General features: G+C 37.2%; 1 protein-coding gene and 1 long non-coding RNA gene across 2 annotated transcripts in view; both read right to left on the bottom strand.

Moving 5' to 3' along the window:
* Window positions 1-621: 621 nt before the first annotated feature.
* Window positions 622-1,644, bottom strand: LOC127221224 (uncharacterized). Its single transcript, XR_007834436.1, has 2 exons — window positions 1,578-1,644; window positions 622-1,076 (listed from the first exon to the last, which is right to left on the bottom strand). It is a non-coding gene; the product is annotated as an uncharacterized LOC127221224 (long non-coding RNA).
* A 3,554-nt stretch (window positions 1,645-5,198) lies between these two features.
* The window catches only part of Bub1 (BUB1 mitotic checkpoint serine/threonine kinase), a 29,253-nt gene continuing 17,496 nt past the window's right edge, over window positions 5,199-16,955 (bottom strand). The window contains exons 15-25 of the mRNA XM_051183433.1: window positions 16,705-16,786; window positions 15,173-15,347; window positions 13,014-13,101; window positions 11,858-12,063; window positions 10,069-10,212; window positions 9,016-9,131; window positions 8,562-8,723; window positions 8,226-8,383; window positions 7,957-8,125; window positions 6,974-7,080; window positions 5,199-5,504 (exon numbers count right to left, since the gene is read on the bottom strand). Coding sequence (XP_051039390.1) covers window positions 5,309-5,504; window positions 6,974-7,080; window positions 7,957-8,125; window positions 8,226-8,383; window positions 8,562-8,723; window positions 9,016-9,131; window positions 10,069-10,212; window positions 11,858-12,063; window positions 13,014-13,101; window positions 15,173-15,347; window positions 16,705-16,786 — 1,603 coding nt within the window. The 3' untranslated portion in view covers window positions 5,199-5,308. The remainder of the gene's footprint in view (window positions 5,505-6,973; window positions 7,081-7,956; window positions 8,126-8,225; window positions 8,384-8,561; window positions 8,724-9,015; window positions 9,132-10,068; window positions 10,213-11,857; window positions 12,064-13,013; window positions 13,102-15,172; window positions 15,348-16,704; window positions 16,787-16,955) is intronic.

The following is a 16,955-nucleotide window of genomic DNA, read 5'->3' as shown; positions in this document are numbered from 1 at the left end:
AGAGGTGACACAAAAAAGGACGAGTGTACCTGGATGCTGCACATAAGCAATAGCTCAGTGGTTAAAAGTATTGACTGCTCTTGCCTAGGACCCCGGTCCAATTCCCAGCACTCACAAGGCATTTGGATTCCCTGTACCCATGTAAGTGACAATAGGAGTTGCAATCCCTATGACAAACTTTGGGTCTACTCTTACATAATCATACATGCACTTTCATACATGTGAACATACAGGTATGTACTATACACACACAAGGAGAAAGAAAAGGTGGAGGGCAATCTAGATAGGCACCTGAAGCTGACCTCTGGTCCCCACACAGATGTACACCACAATCACCCACAGGCAAAAAAAAAAAAAAAACCCTACTTATTCTACCTCAAAGAGCATCAGTTAAGTTGAGGGATGTGGACAAGAAAGCTTCAGCTAACTAAACAGGATGGAGCTCTAGGAACTAACATTGCAGGGCTTGGTGGCTTCACCAAGTTAAAAATAAACTTGAATGAAGAATGCACTTTCTGAACTTTCTTATGTTAAAAGGTCTGAGACACAAAACTGATTTTCTTAAAAATGAGGACAAATGCATCAGAAAAACATCTTACAAATAGACAACCAGGGACTTGGTCACTTGATATGATTGGCATTTATCATTAAACTCTAGTCAAAGGTTTCTCTTTCACATGTACATTCCACATTAACACATGAGGAAGTTTTACACTCAACCCTCGCAGCAAACTTTCATTCTTCAAAGTGCAAATATCTTACATCTATAATGTTTACTTCAGCCATTTGCCACAGCTCCTATTTTTTCTGACCACATCAAGAAATATGACCCACAATGGTCCCCAGATGATATCTGCCTCGAGGTTGTCCCAAGGATGTGAACGATTTTTGTGAGAAGGCCTCTGCTTTCAGGGTCCAAATCTCTTGCTGCAGCAAACTAAACGGTAGGCAAAATACTCCTTTCCTTTGTGAGGAGCGAAAAGATTTAAAGATGTTTACATTCTTTATTTTAAAAATAGATTCATAAAGTGCAAGAAATGATTTCTTTCCAGTGCTTTATATCCATCTTCAATAAGCTGTTGAAAAACAGAAAGGAAAAAAAAAATCAGTAACACACAATCTTTAACTTCAAATTACTGTACTGTGACGACGGTAAAACACGAAAACTACAGCGTTGATGAATAGAGATGATGAATCGCAAGGCTCCTGACGCTCACTATCTCTATCTGGCTACCAACAACTTAAAGACTTTGCAAAAATATCAAAGCCACCCGTGGACCCATTAAAAATGAATTTGGGGGATGGGCGTGAAATGCTTCACAGTTCCATCTCTCTTCCCCCCCCCCATTTTTATTTCTGTCCAGTAGTCTCCATTTCGAAGTTAAATAGTAAGGTGCAACTGCATAGCACGTGGTAAAACATTCCCATTAAACACCCTCAGTAAACTGAGCTGTAACACTGCAAGAGTAATTAGAGAAGACAACTATTGTCTCTCTGAGGTCTAGGAGCAAGTCACGTTCCTGCAAGCCACGCTAGGGCAACCCGGGACTCCCGGGGCGAGTGATCGCGCGGCTCACCCAATCCTGGCCACTTGGGCTTGAGGAGTGGGGACCCGGCCGGCTCGGGGCTCGGGCCGCGGCGCGCGCTCAGGCCAGGTCCAGCTTCTTCTGAGTTGTCGCTAGCTTGTCCTGCAGCCTCCGCTTCCTCCAGTCCAGGTAACGCCTTCGCAGCCGATTCGCCTGCCAGCCCAGGACCACTCCAGAGGCGAAAGCCACTAGCACGGACACCTGCAGGGTCCTCTCAGACACGTCCGCCATTGCAGCCACCCGGTATGGCGAGTAGACTACGGAATGGCAAAGGGACCAAATAGGGCAGTGCTAGCTCAGGAACGCTAGGAGCATGCGTGAGGCAAGGGAGCAGCATCCTGCGGCTTTTGGGTCAGGGGAAACTGACCAGTACAGGGTCTCACCAAGCTGCAAGACTGTCTTGATGTCTGGATAGGCTCCGCATTTCTTCCACATTTCTTGTTTGACATTAGTCAGACATTGCCTTGCATCATAGATGAGCTGGTGTCATGTACTCCTGTTCGTTTTCTTCGCAGCTGAGTAAGTTTTTCTGGTAACTTGATTTTAAAGTAGTAAACAAGTAGAGAAAAATTTTAATGATATATTTATTTTAAATGAACATATGTAAGCGAATTGCAGTGCACGTTATCATGTCAATATGTACCCAGCTTCCAAGTTACTAATGCCAATGCAATAATCACAGCTTTCATCTTAAAGGAAGTAAGAGTTTGTTCTTGAGCCATTATGAGTGACCATGGCCTAGGAACACAGATTAAGTTACTCCAAACTCCATGTTCCAACGTGGAAGCAGTTTCATCAAGTTATATAGTTTTATAGAACAAAGAAAGTCATAAATCAAGGCAAGTTTAAAATACACTGGCAGTTACAGGGAATGGAGATGGCTTTTCTATAGGCCTAAGAAAGCACACGTTTGAATCAATGCCTTGACTAATACAATCAGAACAGATAATTTGTTTTGTTTTCAAAAATAAATACCTAATTGGGGTCTCCCCAGGTGCATATGCACTTACCTTTTTATAGCAAGGCGAGTGTGAAACCAATTATGTGTCACTGATAGAGGAGTTAGATAGAGGAGGTAGATAAATACGGATGTAAATTTGGGCAAGAAAACCAAGAGTGTCAATAGAAATTAACATAATTTAAAATAGCCATATCAAGAGAGCATCATGAAGTTTAACAGATAAACACTGGAAGGTTTTGCACTGAAGCAGAAGAATGTCCAGTAACACTCCACTGTGATTTAACATAAAAAACGGGAATGATACATACTGCTTTCATAAAGATAGTAATATAGTGGCAGGTGGTGACATACATTTTTAATCCCAGCACTTGGGCGGCAGAGGCAGATGATCTCTGAGTTCCAGGATAGCTAGGGCAACACAGAGAAATCCTGTTTTGAAAAAAAAAAAAATCAAAATAAAACCCAACAAAACCAATCCCCCCCCCCCCAAACAAAAAGATAGTAATAGGGAAACTTCAAAGAGTCAACTGAAATCAACAGGCTTCATAATATTCAAACTACCAGCTAAGAAAACACAGCATGGATAGGGGCTGGTTTAAAATAAACAACCAGGAAATATAGTTCTAAATATTTTAAGTTAGTACTAATTTTTGAAAAAAAAAAAAAATAGAGGAGCCAGGCAGTGGTGGCATACGCTTTTAATCCCAGCACTAGGGAGGCAGAGGCAGGTGGATCTCTCTGAGCTCAAGGCCAGCCTGGTCTACAAAGTGAGTTCCAGGATAACCCAGGCTACACAGAGAAACCCTGTTTAAAAACAACAGAAAAAGAAGGAAAAAAATATAGGGGCCTTTTCTTTTTCAATTGAGGATAACATTTTAAGACATAAAAGTCAAAGCCCATTTAAGACCATGTCAGTTTAGGAATCAGAATTCTAAGTTCTTCACAGAAGCAGAAATCTTTATACTAGTCAAAAGACAGATGCCAATTTGGGATAAAAAATTTGAAGTTATATACAAGTCTTATAAAACAAAAGGAAAAAGAACATATAGAAAATGGACGAATAGGCTTCACTAAAAAAGAACACATACCTAGCCCCCCACCCAAAAAAAAAGTGGATATATTTGGCCTAACCTGTAAGAGAAATGCAAATTAAGACTACAAGGAAATACAATTTAGCTGGCAAATCAACAAGTGAAAAGCCTGATGTATGTGGTAATGGCACAGGAACAAGGCGTTTTGGACCCTGTCAATAACCACCATGATAGCTAGTTACAGATATTCCCAGTATTTGGGAGGCAGAGGCAGGAGGATCTTCATGAGCTCCATGCCAGACAGGGCTACTTAAGGAGGCCCTACCTTAAACAAAAAGCAATGAGCTCCATGCCAGACAGGGCTACTTAAGGAGGCCCTACCTTAAACAAAAAGCAAAGTAAAGCAAAACCAAAAGAACAACAACAAAACACAGACATGGACAAAAAAACTTTCTGACTAGAACTCCATTAGCATAGAAAAGGAAACCAGCAGAGTGAAGAGAGAGCTTACACAGCGTGGGGAAAAACTTTCCCAGCTATGTTTCAGACAGGGATAAATATGTAAGATATTCAAAGGACCTAAAAACCAAATGCTCTCTCACACACAATCTGCCAGTCAATAAATGGGCTAAAGTAAATGTTCCTAGAAGAAACAATGGCCTTTAAGTACTCAAAAGAGAGCATCCAATATTCTTAGCTATGAGGGAAATGGCACCCAAAACTACTTTGAGTCCTTCTCCTCATCAGAACATCCATCACTAATAAGAGACAAAAATGCTAGTGAGGATGTGGGGAAAGTAGAACCCTTTATTCTTTGCTGGTTGAAATGTATCTTCATATGGCCATTGTGGGGGATCAGTGTGGCAGTCTTTCAAAAAAGTGACAACACAACTGATTATTGACCTAGCTATCCCATTCCTGGGTATACAAAGGAGTTTACCTTCTACCAGAGAACTCCAAACATCCATATTGATTGTCCCTCTGTTCACAATAGCAAGGAAATGGAACCAGACTAGATGTCTATCAACTGATGGATATGTAATGAGAATGTGGTATCAAACAGAAGGGAATTCTATTCAGATGTACATCATGAAATTTGTATGAAAACAGGTGGAGTTAGAAAGCCTAAATAACACAAAATATGCTCTCATATGCAGACCCTAACTTATAATGTTTATATGCATATAAGTGGGGTCAACAGTATCTGTAGGCTATGAAACTAAAAAGACCTTGAGAAGGAAATAAAGATGTTGAGGTAGGAGGAAGGGACACGGACAGATGAAACATGAAAGCAGAAAGTAAGCAATGGGGGAAGGTGTGTTATATACAAAGGGGTCAGAAGGATGGGGAAGAAAAACTAACAAAAACAAATTTTGTCTTACTGTGCCATAATGAATCCTAGTCCTACTTATGCTAATTAAAGATGAATTTTAAGTACTTGCCTACTTTGGACTTAAATAGCTCCATAATAAATGCTAGAAAGCATTTAAACTTAAATCATTCCTCAATGAAAACTTGTACACAAAGAGCAGCCCAACTGATTAGCATGCTTTACATGGGTCTCCTTACTTTGTCAATTTTGTTAGAATATTTATAACTAGGTCACACAGGTATAGCTTATGGACTTTATTTTTGAAATATATAAATAAAAGTGTGAAAAAAATAGGATTCAAAGTGGGAGGGAGTTTAAAATTACAAAATGTATTTTGGATAAGGTCCAAATCCATATTTTATTTTCTCATCCGCTTATATTCTGAGAGCAGCACAATTAGCCTATTACGAAGGGTCTTAATCTTGTTGGAATACTGTTGTTCAAATACTGTCTTCATCTTTTGTCTCAACAAATCCAAAGATGGAAGATGATGACAATCCGAGATATTCAACATGATGTGAAAGAATTCCTCCCACATATCCAAATGAGGAAGCCTGACAAGATAAAATATCACAATGAAAAACATGCAACCTTCAACATCCACAGCAATCTGTTTCTGCATCTATTTTCCACAGGTGTGGACATGTTAAAAGAACAGCTCTCACTTGCATCTTAGCAAACCAAGAATTCATCACAAACAGAAGGAATTAAAAAATCCAACCAAATGTCTAAATATACCTTGTTCTAAAAACACAATTTAAAATAGTCTTTTATCAATAGTTCTTCAGTAGAAGAATCACCTTTTAAAGAAAATATATTTTCTTTTGGCTTTCTGTGTACACCACACTGCCAGAATCTGATGATATAGTTACTTGATTCTGATAAGCCTAATTGCATATATGTCAAGATATCTGGATAGATAGGCTGCATTCTTTAGTATAGAGCTCACAATTAAGGGTCTTAGCCTCTTATAGTGGTTGAAGTTAACTTAAAAACAAAAAAACAAAACAAAACAACAACAACAACAAAAAAAAAAAAAAAAAAAAAAACACCCTCCAAAACAGGAAGAGAAGGCCCTGGACTGGAGATAGAGCAGAACAAACTAAAATGTCACTCTAGGCGGAAACTGAGTAGGAAGCTTTGGGCTTTTTTCTATGCTACTGGCAATAGATGGAACCCTTCTGAACCCTCTGGTCCTTTGATAATGAGCAAGGGAAACAATAAAGTAAATAAAGTACTTGCTGAATTTGACAGCTCTGTACAGAATAAAAAAACAACTGTTGTCAATTTTCTTTTGGGTTCCTAATCTAATGTACATGATGTGTATAAAATTTATGCAAACTCTTTCCCTTTTCTGCTTTGATAATGGGTGGGGAGAATGAGGGGAAACTCAGCCTAAATTTTCTCAAGAATGAATCAACATTTAAAATTCCATTAGGCTAACACATGAGTGATTTTTTTTTTAATGTAAACATTTTTATATCTTAGAAAAGTTAAAGATTTATGGAAACATGCATGCATAGAATAATCAGCTTCAATTCAATACCACCAGTGGTATGTTTACAGATTGTGACTTTAGGGACAATGTTGACATGATAAGCTCCAAACCAAATGTTAACCTTTAAGTATAAACTAAAGTCACATAGAGCTGGAGCTTGAAACCCTGTCTTGTAATAGAAGTTATCTTACAAGACAGCTTCACCTATATTATTTTCTTTGCTTATAAGATATGAGCAAAGCAGAATCATCATCATTCACATTTACATAAACAAGAGAACAAGCAAACAAACCCCAAAGCTCACCAACATTGACTTCACTTACAGTAAAGAGAAACTGTCAAGAACAGGATACTAACCCACATGGACAGGGGCTCTCAATGGTTTCATGAGGCACTGAATGCCAGATTTGTTCAGTAGTATACTATTACCACACTGCCCAAGCTCATTTTCTGGCTAGGTAAAATTTAGTATGTTGCTGTTATTATTTTTTTTTTTTAATTGTAGCAACAATACCAATAACCTACCTTCTAAAAAGACCTTCAGCTTTCCAGACTCCTCCTTCATTTTTTATTTTCATATAAGTCCCAAAGAGCATACAGTATATCGTTGCAGCAACTCCATAGTAATCAATCTATGAAGAAAACAAGTATGTGCAATGTAAACTTGTATGTGAGTATATCAAAATATATCTCAAACTTAGAAGCTCAATAATTGCAGAGTTTTACATTTACAGAACTGTGAAATCAAATGATTTGCTTCACTGAGTGCCTGTCCAAGTTTTCAGTGAAGCTTCTCTAAAACAAAACACCACTGCCTCTGAGCTGAGGTAACCCTTTGGGGAAGCTCTACCTTCATTTAAACAATGTCCTCCTCAGGTCCTCTATCCTTTCACTTGGTGAAAACACAGTAACTTCTCAGCTTGGCATTTATTCCAATTCCTCCCCCTGGGACTCTGGTGGTTATTGTATAACTGCACATCAATTCCTCTGTGTGATGTGTTCATTATAGAAAAGTACATTCTAGCATAGTCCAAATATGTAGGATAGCAAACTATCTACCATCCACTCCCAGATCAGCATTCATCTACCTGAAGCCTTATTGGGAGTAACTGACTAGATATAAGGCCCTCACCTGTGCCCTCTTTATCATTGATGGTCTTTTGGGAGCCACAGCTGTTAGCTGGATACTGGGCAGCTTAGGCTGAAAACGTTTACATGTATCCTAATCAGCAGTATCTTCTTGACTTGCTAACCAACATTCTACTTTGTTGAAAAGTCTGAAACTTTCTCACAGAATGTATTTGCTTTTCTGCTCTGTTGACAGAATCTGTCCTAAGGGAGGAAGACTCCTCAAAAGTAGAATTGCTTCTTCCTCTTCAGCCTTACATTCCACTTTTCCTTCAATGTCCAAAAGACCAGTTCAAACTACCCAGAGCTCTAACCTCATTTTGAAAGTCTGGTAAGTGTAATAAAGAAAATGTTTCAAACCTCTTGCTTTCTTTCCATACCTGGTAATTCCATGGCTTGTTACTGAGCATCTCAGGACACTGAAAACCAGATGTTTCACACTTTCCTGTAAATGCAGTTCCTTTAGGGAAAAGTTTCATATCTATACTCTGACCCAGGTCAATCAGTGCCAAGCCAGTAGCTAAATCTTCACCATCCTGTTCCAAAAACCTACATTAAATACAAACAAGGGCCAGAATCCATGAGCACAAATAACAAAAAGATACCAGTGAAATGTTAAGGAAGAACTCCACTCAAGTGTCATACTTACCTGTGGCCTAGTATGAAGTTATCTGGCTTAATGTCTCCATGAATGATTTCACAGCTGTGGATTTGTTCAATTATGTAAAGCATTCTGATAGCAAAAACGATGACGAGAGCCTGGGGCATCACTTTTTCAGGGGTATTTTTATAGAGGTTAATAGCATTCTAGAAGTAATGCAAATGGTATCTTAAGTTGGTTGTGGAGGATTAATGAGATTTCAAGTTTAGGGCCTTATACTTGCTTTCTATTCCAACAAAAGTTACAATTGTGAAAAACAGTGCAGGTTAAAAACCAGAAATGAGCATGCATTTCATGTTCATGTCATGACAATCAGACACTTACTAGTATTGTTCCATAGCTATAGAGCTCTCCTACTAATATGCTTCCATTCTGGAATAAATGAGCAGAATAAAACTTGATGATCATATGATGCACTGCTGGCTTTAGTCTCGCCATCAGCTGTGTCCCAATGTAGAATTCCCAGGAATTGGCAGGTCTCTGAACCTGCAAATCAAATACGGACATGTGACAGGCATATCCTTATCCATATTCTGTAAAATAGCAAGAAGTATCTCCTTCTAGTTAAGGATGTGGACAAAGAGTGAGGACAAGCTAAAACTAGTCAGCAGTATAGGATTTGCAGGATAATCTTAGTGGTAAGACAATTCTGTGTAGTTACAGGACACTGTGTGTTAGACTAAGGCCTCATTGACATCAGTTTAAGGCAAGGGGGTAGGGGAAGATAACTTTTAAAATTCACATCTATATTATACAAGAATATATACATATCACTCACCTTTAATATACATTTCTGTTTACTTTTGGTATCATTCACATCTCCGTGAATAGCTTCATAGACTTGGGCAAAAGCTCCTTCTCCAAGAAGGTGATTCACGTAGACCAACAAAGAACCTTGGAAGACAAGTATGTCAAATTGACAAAAAGCCATAAAGACTAGCAAAGTGAGGAATTCCTGGTGCCTGAACTACTTTAATACATTAAAATAGGTATAATCTGGGGAACTTTTCCCAGACTTAAAAGAAAGTAAAACATATACCTGCCATAAAAGAGCTTTCTTAATAAATTATTTATAACAGAGGGGTAAGGGCAACTCTGACAGCCCATATATGTATGGGTGGCCTTGGGTCCTGACCCTTCCATTACCTGTGGTGCCTGCTCTGCACAACTGTTAAGGTAGAAATCTATAAAGCTTTTTGGAAAATGTATATATTTTACAGGAGAAAAAGCCAAAACAAAAAAATTTTTTTCCCCAGGAGAAGAAAAAAAGCAAAGCATAACTGTATTAACATTTGTAATAGTTTAGAATGGTTAGGCCAATTTTCTATTTCAGGAGCTTTTGATTTAGGTGGTTGTTGTGAGCTGCCCATCATGGGCACTGCACCTAAACTGAGGTCTGAAAGGTGTGTTTTTTTTTTTTTTTTTTTTTTTGGGTAGTGGTGTTCAAGACAGGGTTTCTCTGTATAACAGTCCGGCTGTCCTGGAACTTGCTTTGTAGACCAGGTTGGTCTTGAAATAACAAACATTCACCTACTTTTGCTTCCTGAGTGCTGAGATTAAAGGCATGTGCCACCACCACATTGGCTCTGAAAGTGCTTTTAACCTTTGAGCCATCTCTCTAGCCCAAAATACATGTATTTTTAACTCTGATAGGTTACTGCCAAATTAAAGTTCCAACAGCAATCACAATTCTATTATCATAGCTTAATAAAATTTCTCAATAGTATAGATACTAAGTCTTTCTTGAAGGTGAAAATGGTAGGAGAATCTCAGTTATTGTCAATTTTTCACAAACAAGAATTCAAAGTTCTATTACCCATATAATTCTTACCCAGTTGAAATTCTGTCTTGGGTTTGATGGCTGGAAGTTTACACTGCCACTCAAAAGTATTTGAATAGGAACTCACTGGTTTAGGAAGCCCAGACAGAAGTTTAAGAATCAATTCATCATCCCATGGGTTCTCAATAGTAAAGTCTTAAATAGAAAAAAAGAAACAAATTCAGCATTCAAATATTTTAAAAGAAATTTTAGATAAACAAGTATTCATTAAATAAGCTTTCAAAATCTTACCCTATGTAGAGCATTGGTCCAATAATAATAGAAGCTAAAATTGGTAGTTCTGTCATTGTCATTTAAGGTCTACAAATTTGGGTGAATATCCAGTTGTAAAAAGGGAATCAATTAGCTGCTTCCTGACTCATCTGGAATTGCAGAATTTGTGCCTTCAAAAATTATAGCTGCATGTCTTGAAGTACACTTGGATATTATTAATTGGTTGGTTCTAGTGTGCTCAGACATACCCTTTCACTGTTTCCACCACTAAAACACACACATACATGACCTACAATGAGACTACTGTGTACACAAAAGGAAAACAAATCCTAAAGGAGAACAAAACCTTCTCTCCAATTTCATATTATAAAATATTCTATCAGTGGTTGTTTGAAAAGGCTACTCTCCAACATGGTTACCACATATACAGAACATAGTTCTGAGATTTATTAACTCATTTAGTTCTTATAGTAAGCCTCTAAGGTAGTTACTAGTATAACCATCACTTTAAGATACATTTATTTGTTTTTTTTTTTTTTTTTTTTTTTTGAGGGGTGGGGTGTTTCAAGATAGGGTTTCTCTGTATTAACAGTCCTAGCTGTCCTGGAACTTGCTTTGTAGACCAGGCTGGCCTCAAACTCACCGAGAGCTGCCTGTCTCTGCCTCCCAAGTGCTGGGATTAAAGGTGTGTACCACCATCGCCTGGCTATTTTAATTTGTGTACTGATTGTTTTACCTGATGTGTGTATGTGGGAAGGCATCAGATCCCCTAACAATTGTGAGACAGCATGTGAGTGCTGGCAATTGAACCTGGGTCCTCTGAAGAGCAGCCAGTGCTCTTAAACTGAGTTATCTCTCCAGCTGACCTCCACTTTAAAGAGAAGCACCATAAACTTGGTTGGTGAGCTCGGAATTGGAGCCTTGCCTTAGAACTTAGTCTATCTCCAGATTCTATGATCTTAATCACCATGCAAGTTTTTCTGTATAACAAAGGGACAGAGGAAGACATCTCGTAATATTTGGTCTTGACTGATATGTTACAGAGTGAGGGTAATATTAGATTATATGCTTGAAACATAGTAAACTCTCAACTTTGAACTCTTTTGAAAAAAATTTTTCAACAATTTTTTTGCTTTATGTGTATGTGTATGTGTGTTTGCCTGCATGTGTATATGTGTGCTATGTGTGAGCCTGGTGCCCAGAGAGTTTCAGTTTCACAAGAGAGTTTCAGATTCCCTGGAACTACAATTATAGATGGTGTGAGTCATCATGTGGGTGCTGAAAGCCAAACCTGGGTCTTCTTGAAGAGCAATCAATGGTTCTCTTAATCAAAGAGCTATCTCTCTAGGCCCCTAATTCTTTTTTTCTAACAATATCAATCTTAGTGTCTTTCAAGATTAAAATGGATTTCAAATATGTTAGTAGTGAACTATTTTCGGATGTAGTTACAAATTTGTCTAAGTCTATTTTCTATTCAGTGTAATGAAGTCCCACTCTGTTCTTTCATGGAATAGCTTTCGCATGCTATTGTTCTTATGACACAATTGAGATGAGCATGTGTGCATACTTGGAGCATTGACATTTCCAAGTGAACTAATCTGCATCCACTCCACTTGGAGCCCAGCGCTGGCATCTGGTAGGTCATCCATGGTCACAAGGTCATTTGTGCATTTATAAGCCTCAAAGCCGAACACTGCTTCCTGAGTGAGTACACCACCTGTGGCAGGCTGGCTAGGAGAATGTAAAGACGCTGAAAATTTCTCTTGAATTGGACTGGATGTGTGAAAAAGAGAAAACAAAAACTTTATGTGATTAGAAGCTTATTAAACTTGATCAAAATAAAATAGCTTCCTTTCATTCTAAGAACAGCATTTCAAAATTATCTCATAGGTTGAGTTGACCAAATAACTTTCATTGAAAAAATATGTGTAAATACTTAAGCTACTTAGATATGAATAGGAGCAGAAATAAAACCAAAGCCATTTAATGTATTAGGTAAACAGGTAAGGTAATATATTTTGTACTTAATAGGAACTGTGGAGAAGAATGGGTTTATTCTCTAAAGCTACATCTAAATAGCATTATTGTGATCAAGACTGAGTATTTTTCTTATTTATGTTTGTGCATTTCAGCTATGGGCTAAATTTGTAAAATCTAGATTAATTAATACTTATGTGATTTTTCCCCTGTCATTTGCAGGCTTATAGAACAATAAAAAATTGTCAGTCAAAACACATATTCCTGGGTCAGGTCAATAAGGTGATAGTCTACCTTATTACTTCAGCTCTCAGTTGTCTTTTTTTTGTGTGTGTATGTGTAGTATGGAATTCATGTGCTTTTTATCAGCAATTCCACAAATTAGAAGCTCTGCAATATGTCCCCAGGACCTGATTTCCTCATTTACAATAAGGGTTTAAACAGGGTTGAAGCATAAATATTGCATTTTCTCAGTTTTGCAACAGTTGACCCATCAAAAGAGGATTTACAGTTTGAATCCTGGAATGAATTTCAGAAAATATGAGCTCAGGGATCTGTTTCCCAAGCTGCTTTTCTGACTGCCCTGAAATACCAAGTGCTTAGGTTCATTACTATATTTACATTAACAAACAGTACCTTCTGACTCAAAGCTACCATTGAATAAAACCTTATTAGCTTTAGCACATTGGAATATAGTACACTGCTGTATCTTAAAGAGCAATGGAGGAGAGTGAAAAACACAATACCCAAGCTTTCTGTCTTTTGAGCGGTCCACCATGTTTTCTTTACAAGAATCCAAAGCCACATGAGTATACTGTGTGGCTACCACGTTTTCTGAAATATAAAAAAATTATAGACAGGCATATTACATATACATGTAGACAAAAACAGCATTTGATATGGTTACAAAGGCTGGAATTTCTTTTCATACTGACTTTCACTACAACTTTAAAATAGTGTCCCATAGTAAAAAGTGCTATGGTTGAAAAAAATAATTATTCAGGGTTCAAAGAATAAATAGCAGATCCACACTATAGGGCAGGATGATCAGATCACAGGAAGTCATTGGCATCGAGGCAAGGTATACCTAGTTTCAGGAGAATCTGCTATGACACAGAGGAAGAAAAAAAAGGCTGCAACCCTTCCAGAGGGTTTTATATAGAGATTTGTGTGACTTTAGTTTAACCAACTGGTGAGTCAGCATTTAGCTGACTGAATGGATTTAGATACCAGCAGTACTTAAATCACCGTCCCTTCTAAAAAAAAAAAACAAAAACAAAACAAAACAATTCACCTTTATTGACAGTAGATGGGGAAGAATTATAGACTAAACTTTACCAAGTAGTTTAGAACTGTGCAATACTATATAGCCAAGTGTTACACTGGATTAACTTTTATCTGATGGTTGCTTATAAACAAGTACAAATATTTATTAATACTAGAACATATAAAACAACAGTGGCAAATACTCTAAGAACAGAAACTATCGGCACTTTAAGGAACACTTCATTAATTCGTTTTTTTCAATTTGAAGAACTTAAAAAAATTGTGATAGCATTTAAAAATAGTTCAAGTGCGAGCTACTCTAAGATTTAGAAAAGGAATAAAATAAAACAAAACAAAGGAATAAAACATACTGGGTTAGTACTTCTTAGCCAAATTTTAGGCTTTTAGACTCATAATCCCATTAGAATATCTTCCTTCTAGTGAAGTAAAATTCTCTAATAGTTATTTAATTACTGGTTTTAAAGTTATGTTTATTTGTGTGTGGGCTCCAGTGAGTACATGCCATAGCATTGGTATGGAGGTCAGAGGACAACTTGCAGGAGTCAGTCTCTTCTTACCATGTGGTCTCTAAATAGAGCTCAAGCTCAAGTCATCAGACTGGACAGCAAGCACTTTTACCTGCTGAGCACCAAATCAATACCTTCAGCATTCTTTCTAAAAAGTCCTGACAGTAACAAAATTTAGTTAGTAAGCCGACAGTTATCCAAATGGCATAATGCTTCCAGATGTCACAATTTATAACTTTTATATTAGAAATTAGCACCTAATATCTGTGTTCAATGTAGTGACATTAGAGTTAAATTCAAATATATATCATTTACATAGTTTTAAAATTATGTGTATAGATGTTTTATTTGTACAGTATGGCTATGCATCTGAGCATGCAGTACCAGCAGAGGCCACAAGAGGCTACCAGATACCCTGGAATTGGAGTTACAGGCTGCTGGGAGCTTCCATGTGGACCATGGGAACCAAACCCTGAGCAGCTGAGCAGCCAGTGTTCTAACTGCTTAGCTAACTCTACAGCTCACACATATATATCTTTTACATAAAGGTTACACTAGGCATGAGGTTGAAAAGAGGACTATTAGGAGTTTTATAATTACTTTCTAAAAATCAGATAAAGATGTTAAAATGTGATTTTTCTTTTAATAGTATATTTGTCCGTGTGTGTGTGTGTATGTGTGTGTGAAGTGATAAAAATTGTAGATATATACATCATGGACAGAAACTGGCTATTCATTACTCATTATTATATATGTTCATTGTTTCTAATATTTAAATAACTTAAATCTTTTTGTAGTAGCCCTTTCTTTGCTATCACAATACAACATACCCCTGTTGGCTATAACCTTTAAGTGACTGTTCAGGTTTTTCCATTTTCTACATAGTTATTAATATTTAAAAGTACAGATTATGAAGACAGAATGTAAAAAAAAAAAAAAAAACCCAAAAAGCAAAAAACCCAGCAGAAACAAAAGCAAAACCGTGCATATACACACACATAAGATTTTAAGCTTTTTTACATTTTTTTAAACTTCCTCTTTAGAATTTTCAAGACACCATAATATTAAACAGTACATTTTTGTAGAAGATACTAAAATAATTGAACACACACCTTTTTCTTCTGGAATCTGCACCGAATCTGCTGGAAATTTATGGAATGGTGTAGATGAAAGCTGGGCAGCAGATGTAAAGTCTCCTGTATTTTTAGAACAGGGAGCTAGAGTTTTGTTGTAGTGAATACCACCTACTATTGATTCATCCACAAACTCATCGGTGTGAGGCGCTTCCTACACAACAGAATATGAATTGGAAAAAGCAATTTATTTGCCTGCTTTGTTGATGAAATTAAACAAATCAACATAGTCTTGGAGTATAATCAACTCAGGAAGGTGAGTATGTAAAGAGGTTCACTTGAGCTTAGGAGCTCAAAATCATCCTGAGCAACACAGCAAAACAAAACCCCAAACATTTTAAAATTGAAAAATGAGGATTTAAAGAAACACAGATCTAAACCTCTTGTTTTTAGCATATTTCAAAAAAGCCTCATAACAACTAAGCATTTATTTATTTATTTATTTATTATGCATATATTGTTTCTCTTGTATATCCCTGCAGGCCAGAAAAGGGCACTAGATTTCATTACAGGTGGTTGTGAGCCACCATGTGAGTTGTGAGAGCTAGAAATTGAATCAGGACCTCTAGAAGAGCAGCCAGTGCTCTTAACCTTTGAGAAATCTCTCCTACCCCTAAACATGTTTTTATCTTGTACATTGTTCTTTAAATTTGGAAAAAATTATAAAGATAATAAAGAGTTGTTCTCTTTCATTAAGTCCCCTCTAATGGTGATCTTGTTTAAAATGTAGTTTATTGAGAAAAATAAAAACAATGATACTAGTAACCGGAGCCCTTATTTGATTTCTCTATTTCCTCCCCAATTTCCAAAATAGGTCAGCACATTGCACATGGCTATCAGCTGCTTCTGAAGACAAACACCTGTGGATCCTTCCTACCCTTTCTTGCATTGATCCTTTTGAATAGAGATCAGGATCTGTGACTGTGCCCCTAGTTTAGGCTTTTATCCTAGGGCTATCTATTTTAGAGAGGACTCAGGGACTACCTCATTAAACTTTGGGACTATGTGTGACAAACACAAGTTATTTCTGGTGAAGTTAATCCAATCACTTAGTCAGGTATCCCTGAGATTTCCTTCATGAATTGCTTTTTCATGAAGGTCTCTTTTTGATGCACATCACCATGACCTTCCTATACTGCAAGGGAGCTAAAGTAGACACTATCTTCCAGAAGGTATCTTCAAATAATTAGTGGAGAAATATTACATTTACTTATTTGTGAGTGTGTGTATTTGGTACACACCTGTACCACCAGCTTGCATGTGGATGTCAGAGAACAACTGTGGGAGTCAATTCTTTTTCGAATATGTGGGTACCAGGGATCAAACTTTGGTCTTTCAGGCTGGTGGAAAATGCCTTTACCTGCTGAGCCATCTCATTGGCCCTCTTGGAGAAATGTTAAATCAGTATAGTAATTGGTAATTTTGAAAGGATGCTTGTGAGCATAATCATTTGGTAAAATTAAGAATAGATCCTAAGACCCTTTTCACTGATAAAGCAGAGATTTACTTACATTTGGTATTGAAGGAAATTTGCTGACAGAGCGTTCGCCAAAGGTTCTGGCTCCTGTGGGCTTATTTTTAGGCTGTGGTAAGCTAAAGAAAGATTTGTATAATTACAAATCATAGAACATACAGATGAGATAAATAAGCTTAAAGTGTTGGAAAAATTTGTCACTTCTACATAATGAGTTAATGAGTTTTACAGAGATTCCTTACTTTCACACCAACTATATAGCAAAACTGGGTCCAAACTGAATTAACT

The sequence above is a fragment of the Phodopus roborovskii genome, unplaced genomic scaffold, assembly GCF_943737965.1.
Source record: "Phodopus roborovskii unplaced genomic scaffold, PHOROB, whole genome shotgun sequence".
Taxonomy (NCBI): domain Eukaryota; kingdom Metazoa; phylum Chordata; class Mammalia; order Rodentia; family Cricetidae; genus Phodopus; species Phodopus roborovskii.
The sequence above is the reverse complement of the archived record's forward strand: the minus strand, read 5'-3'. Positions and strand labels throughout refer to the sequence as shown.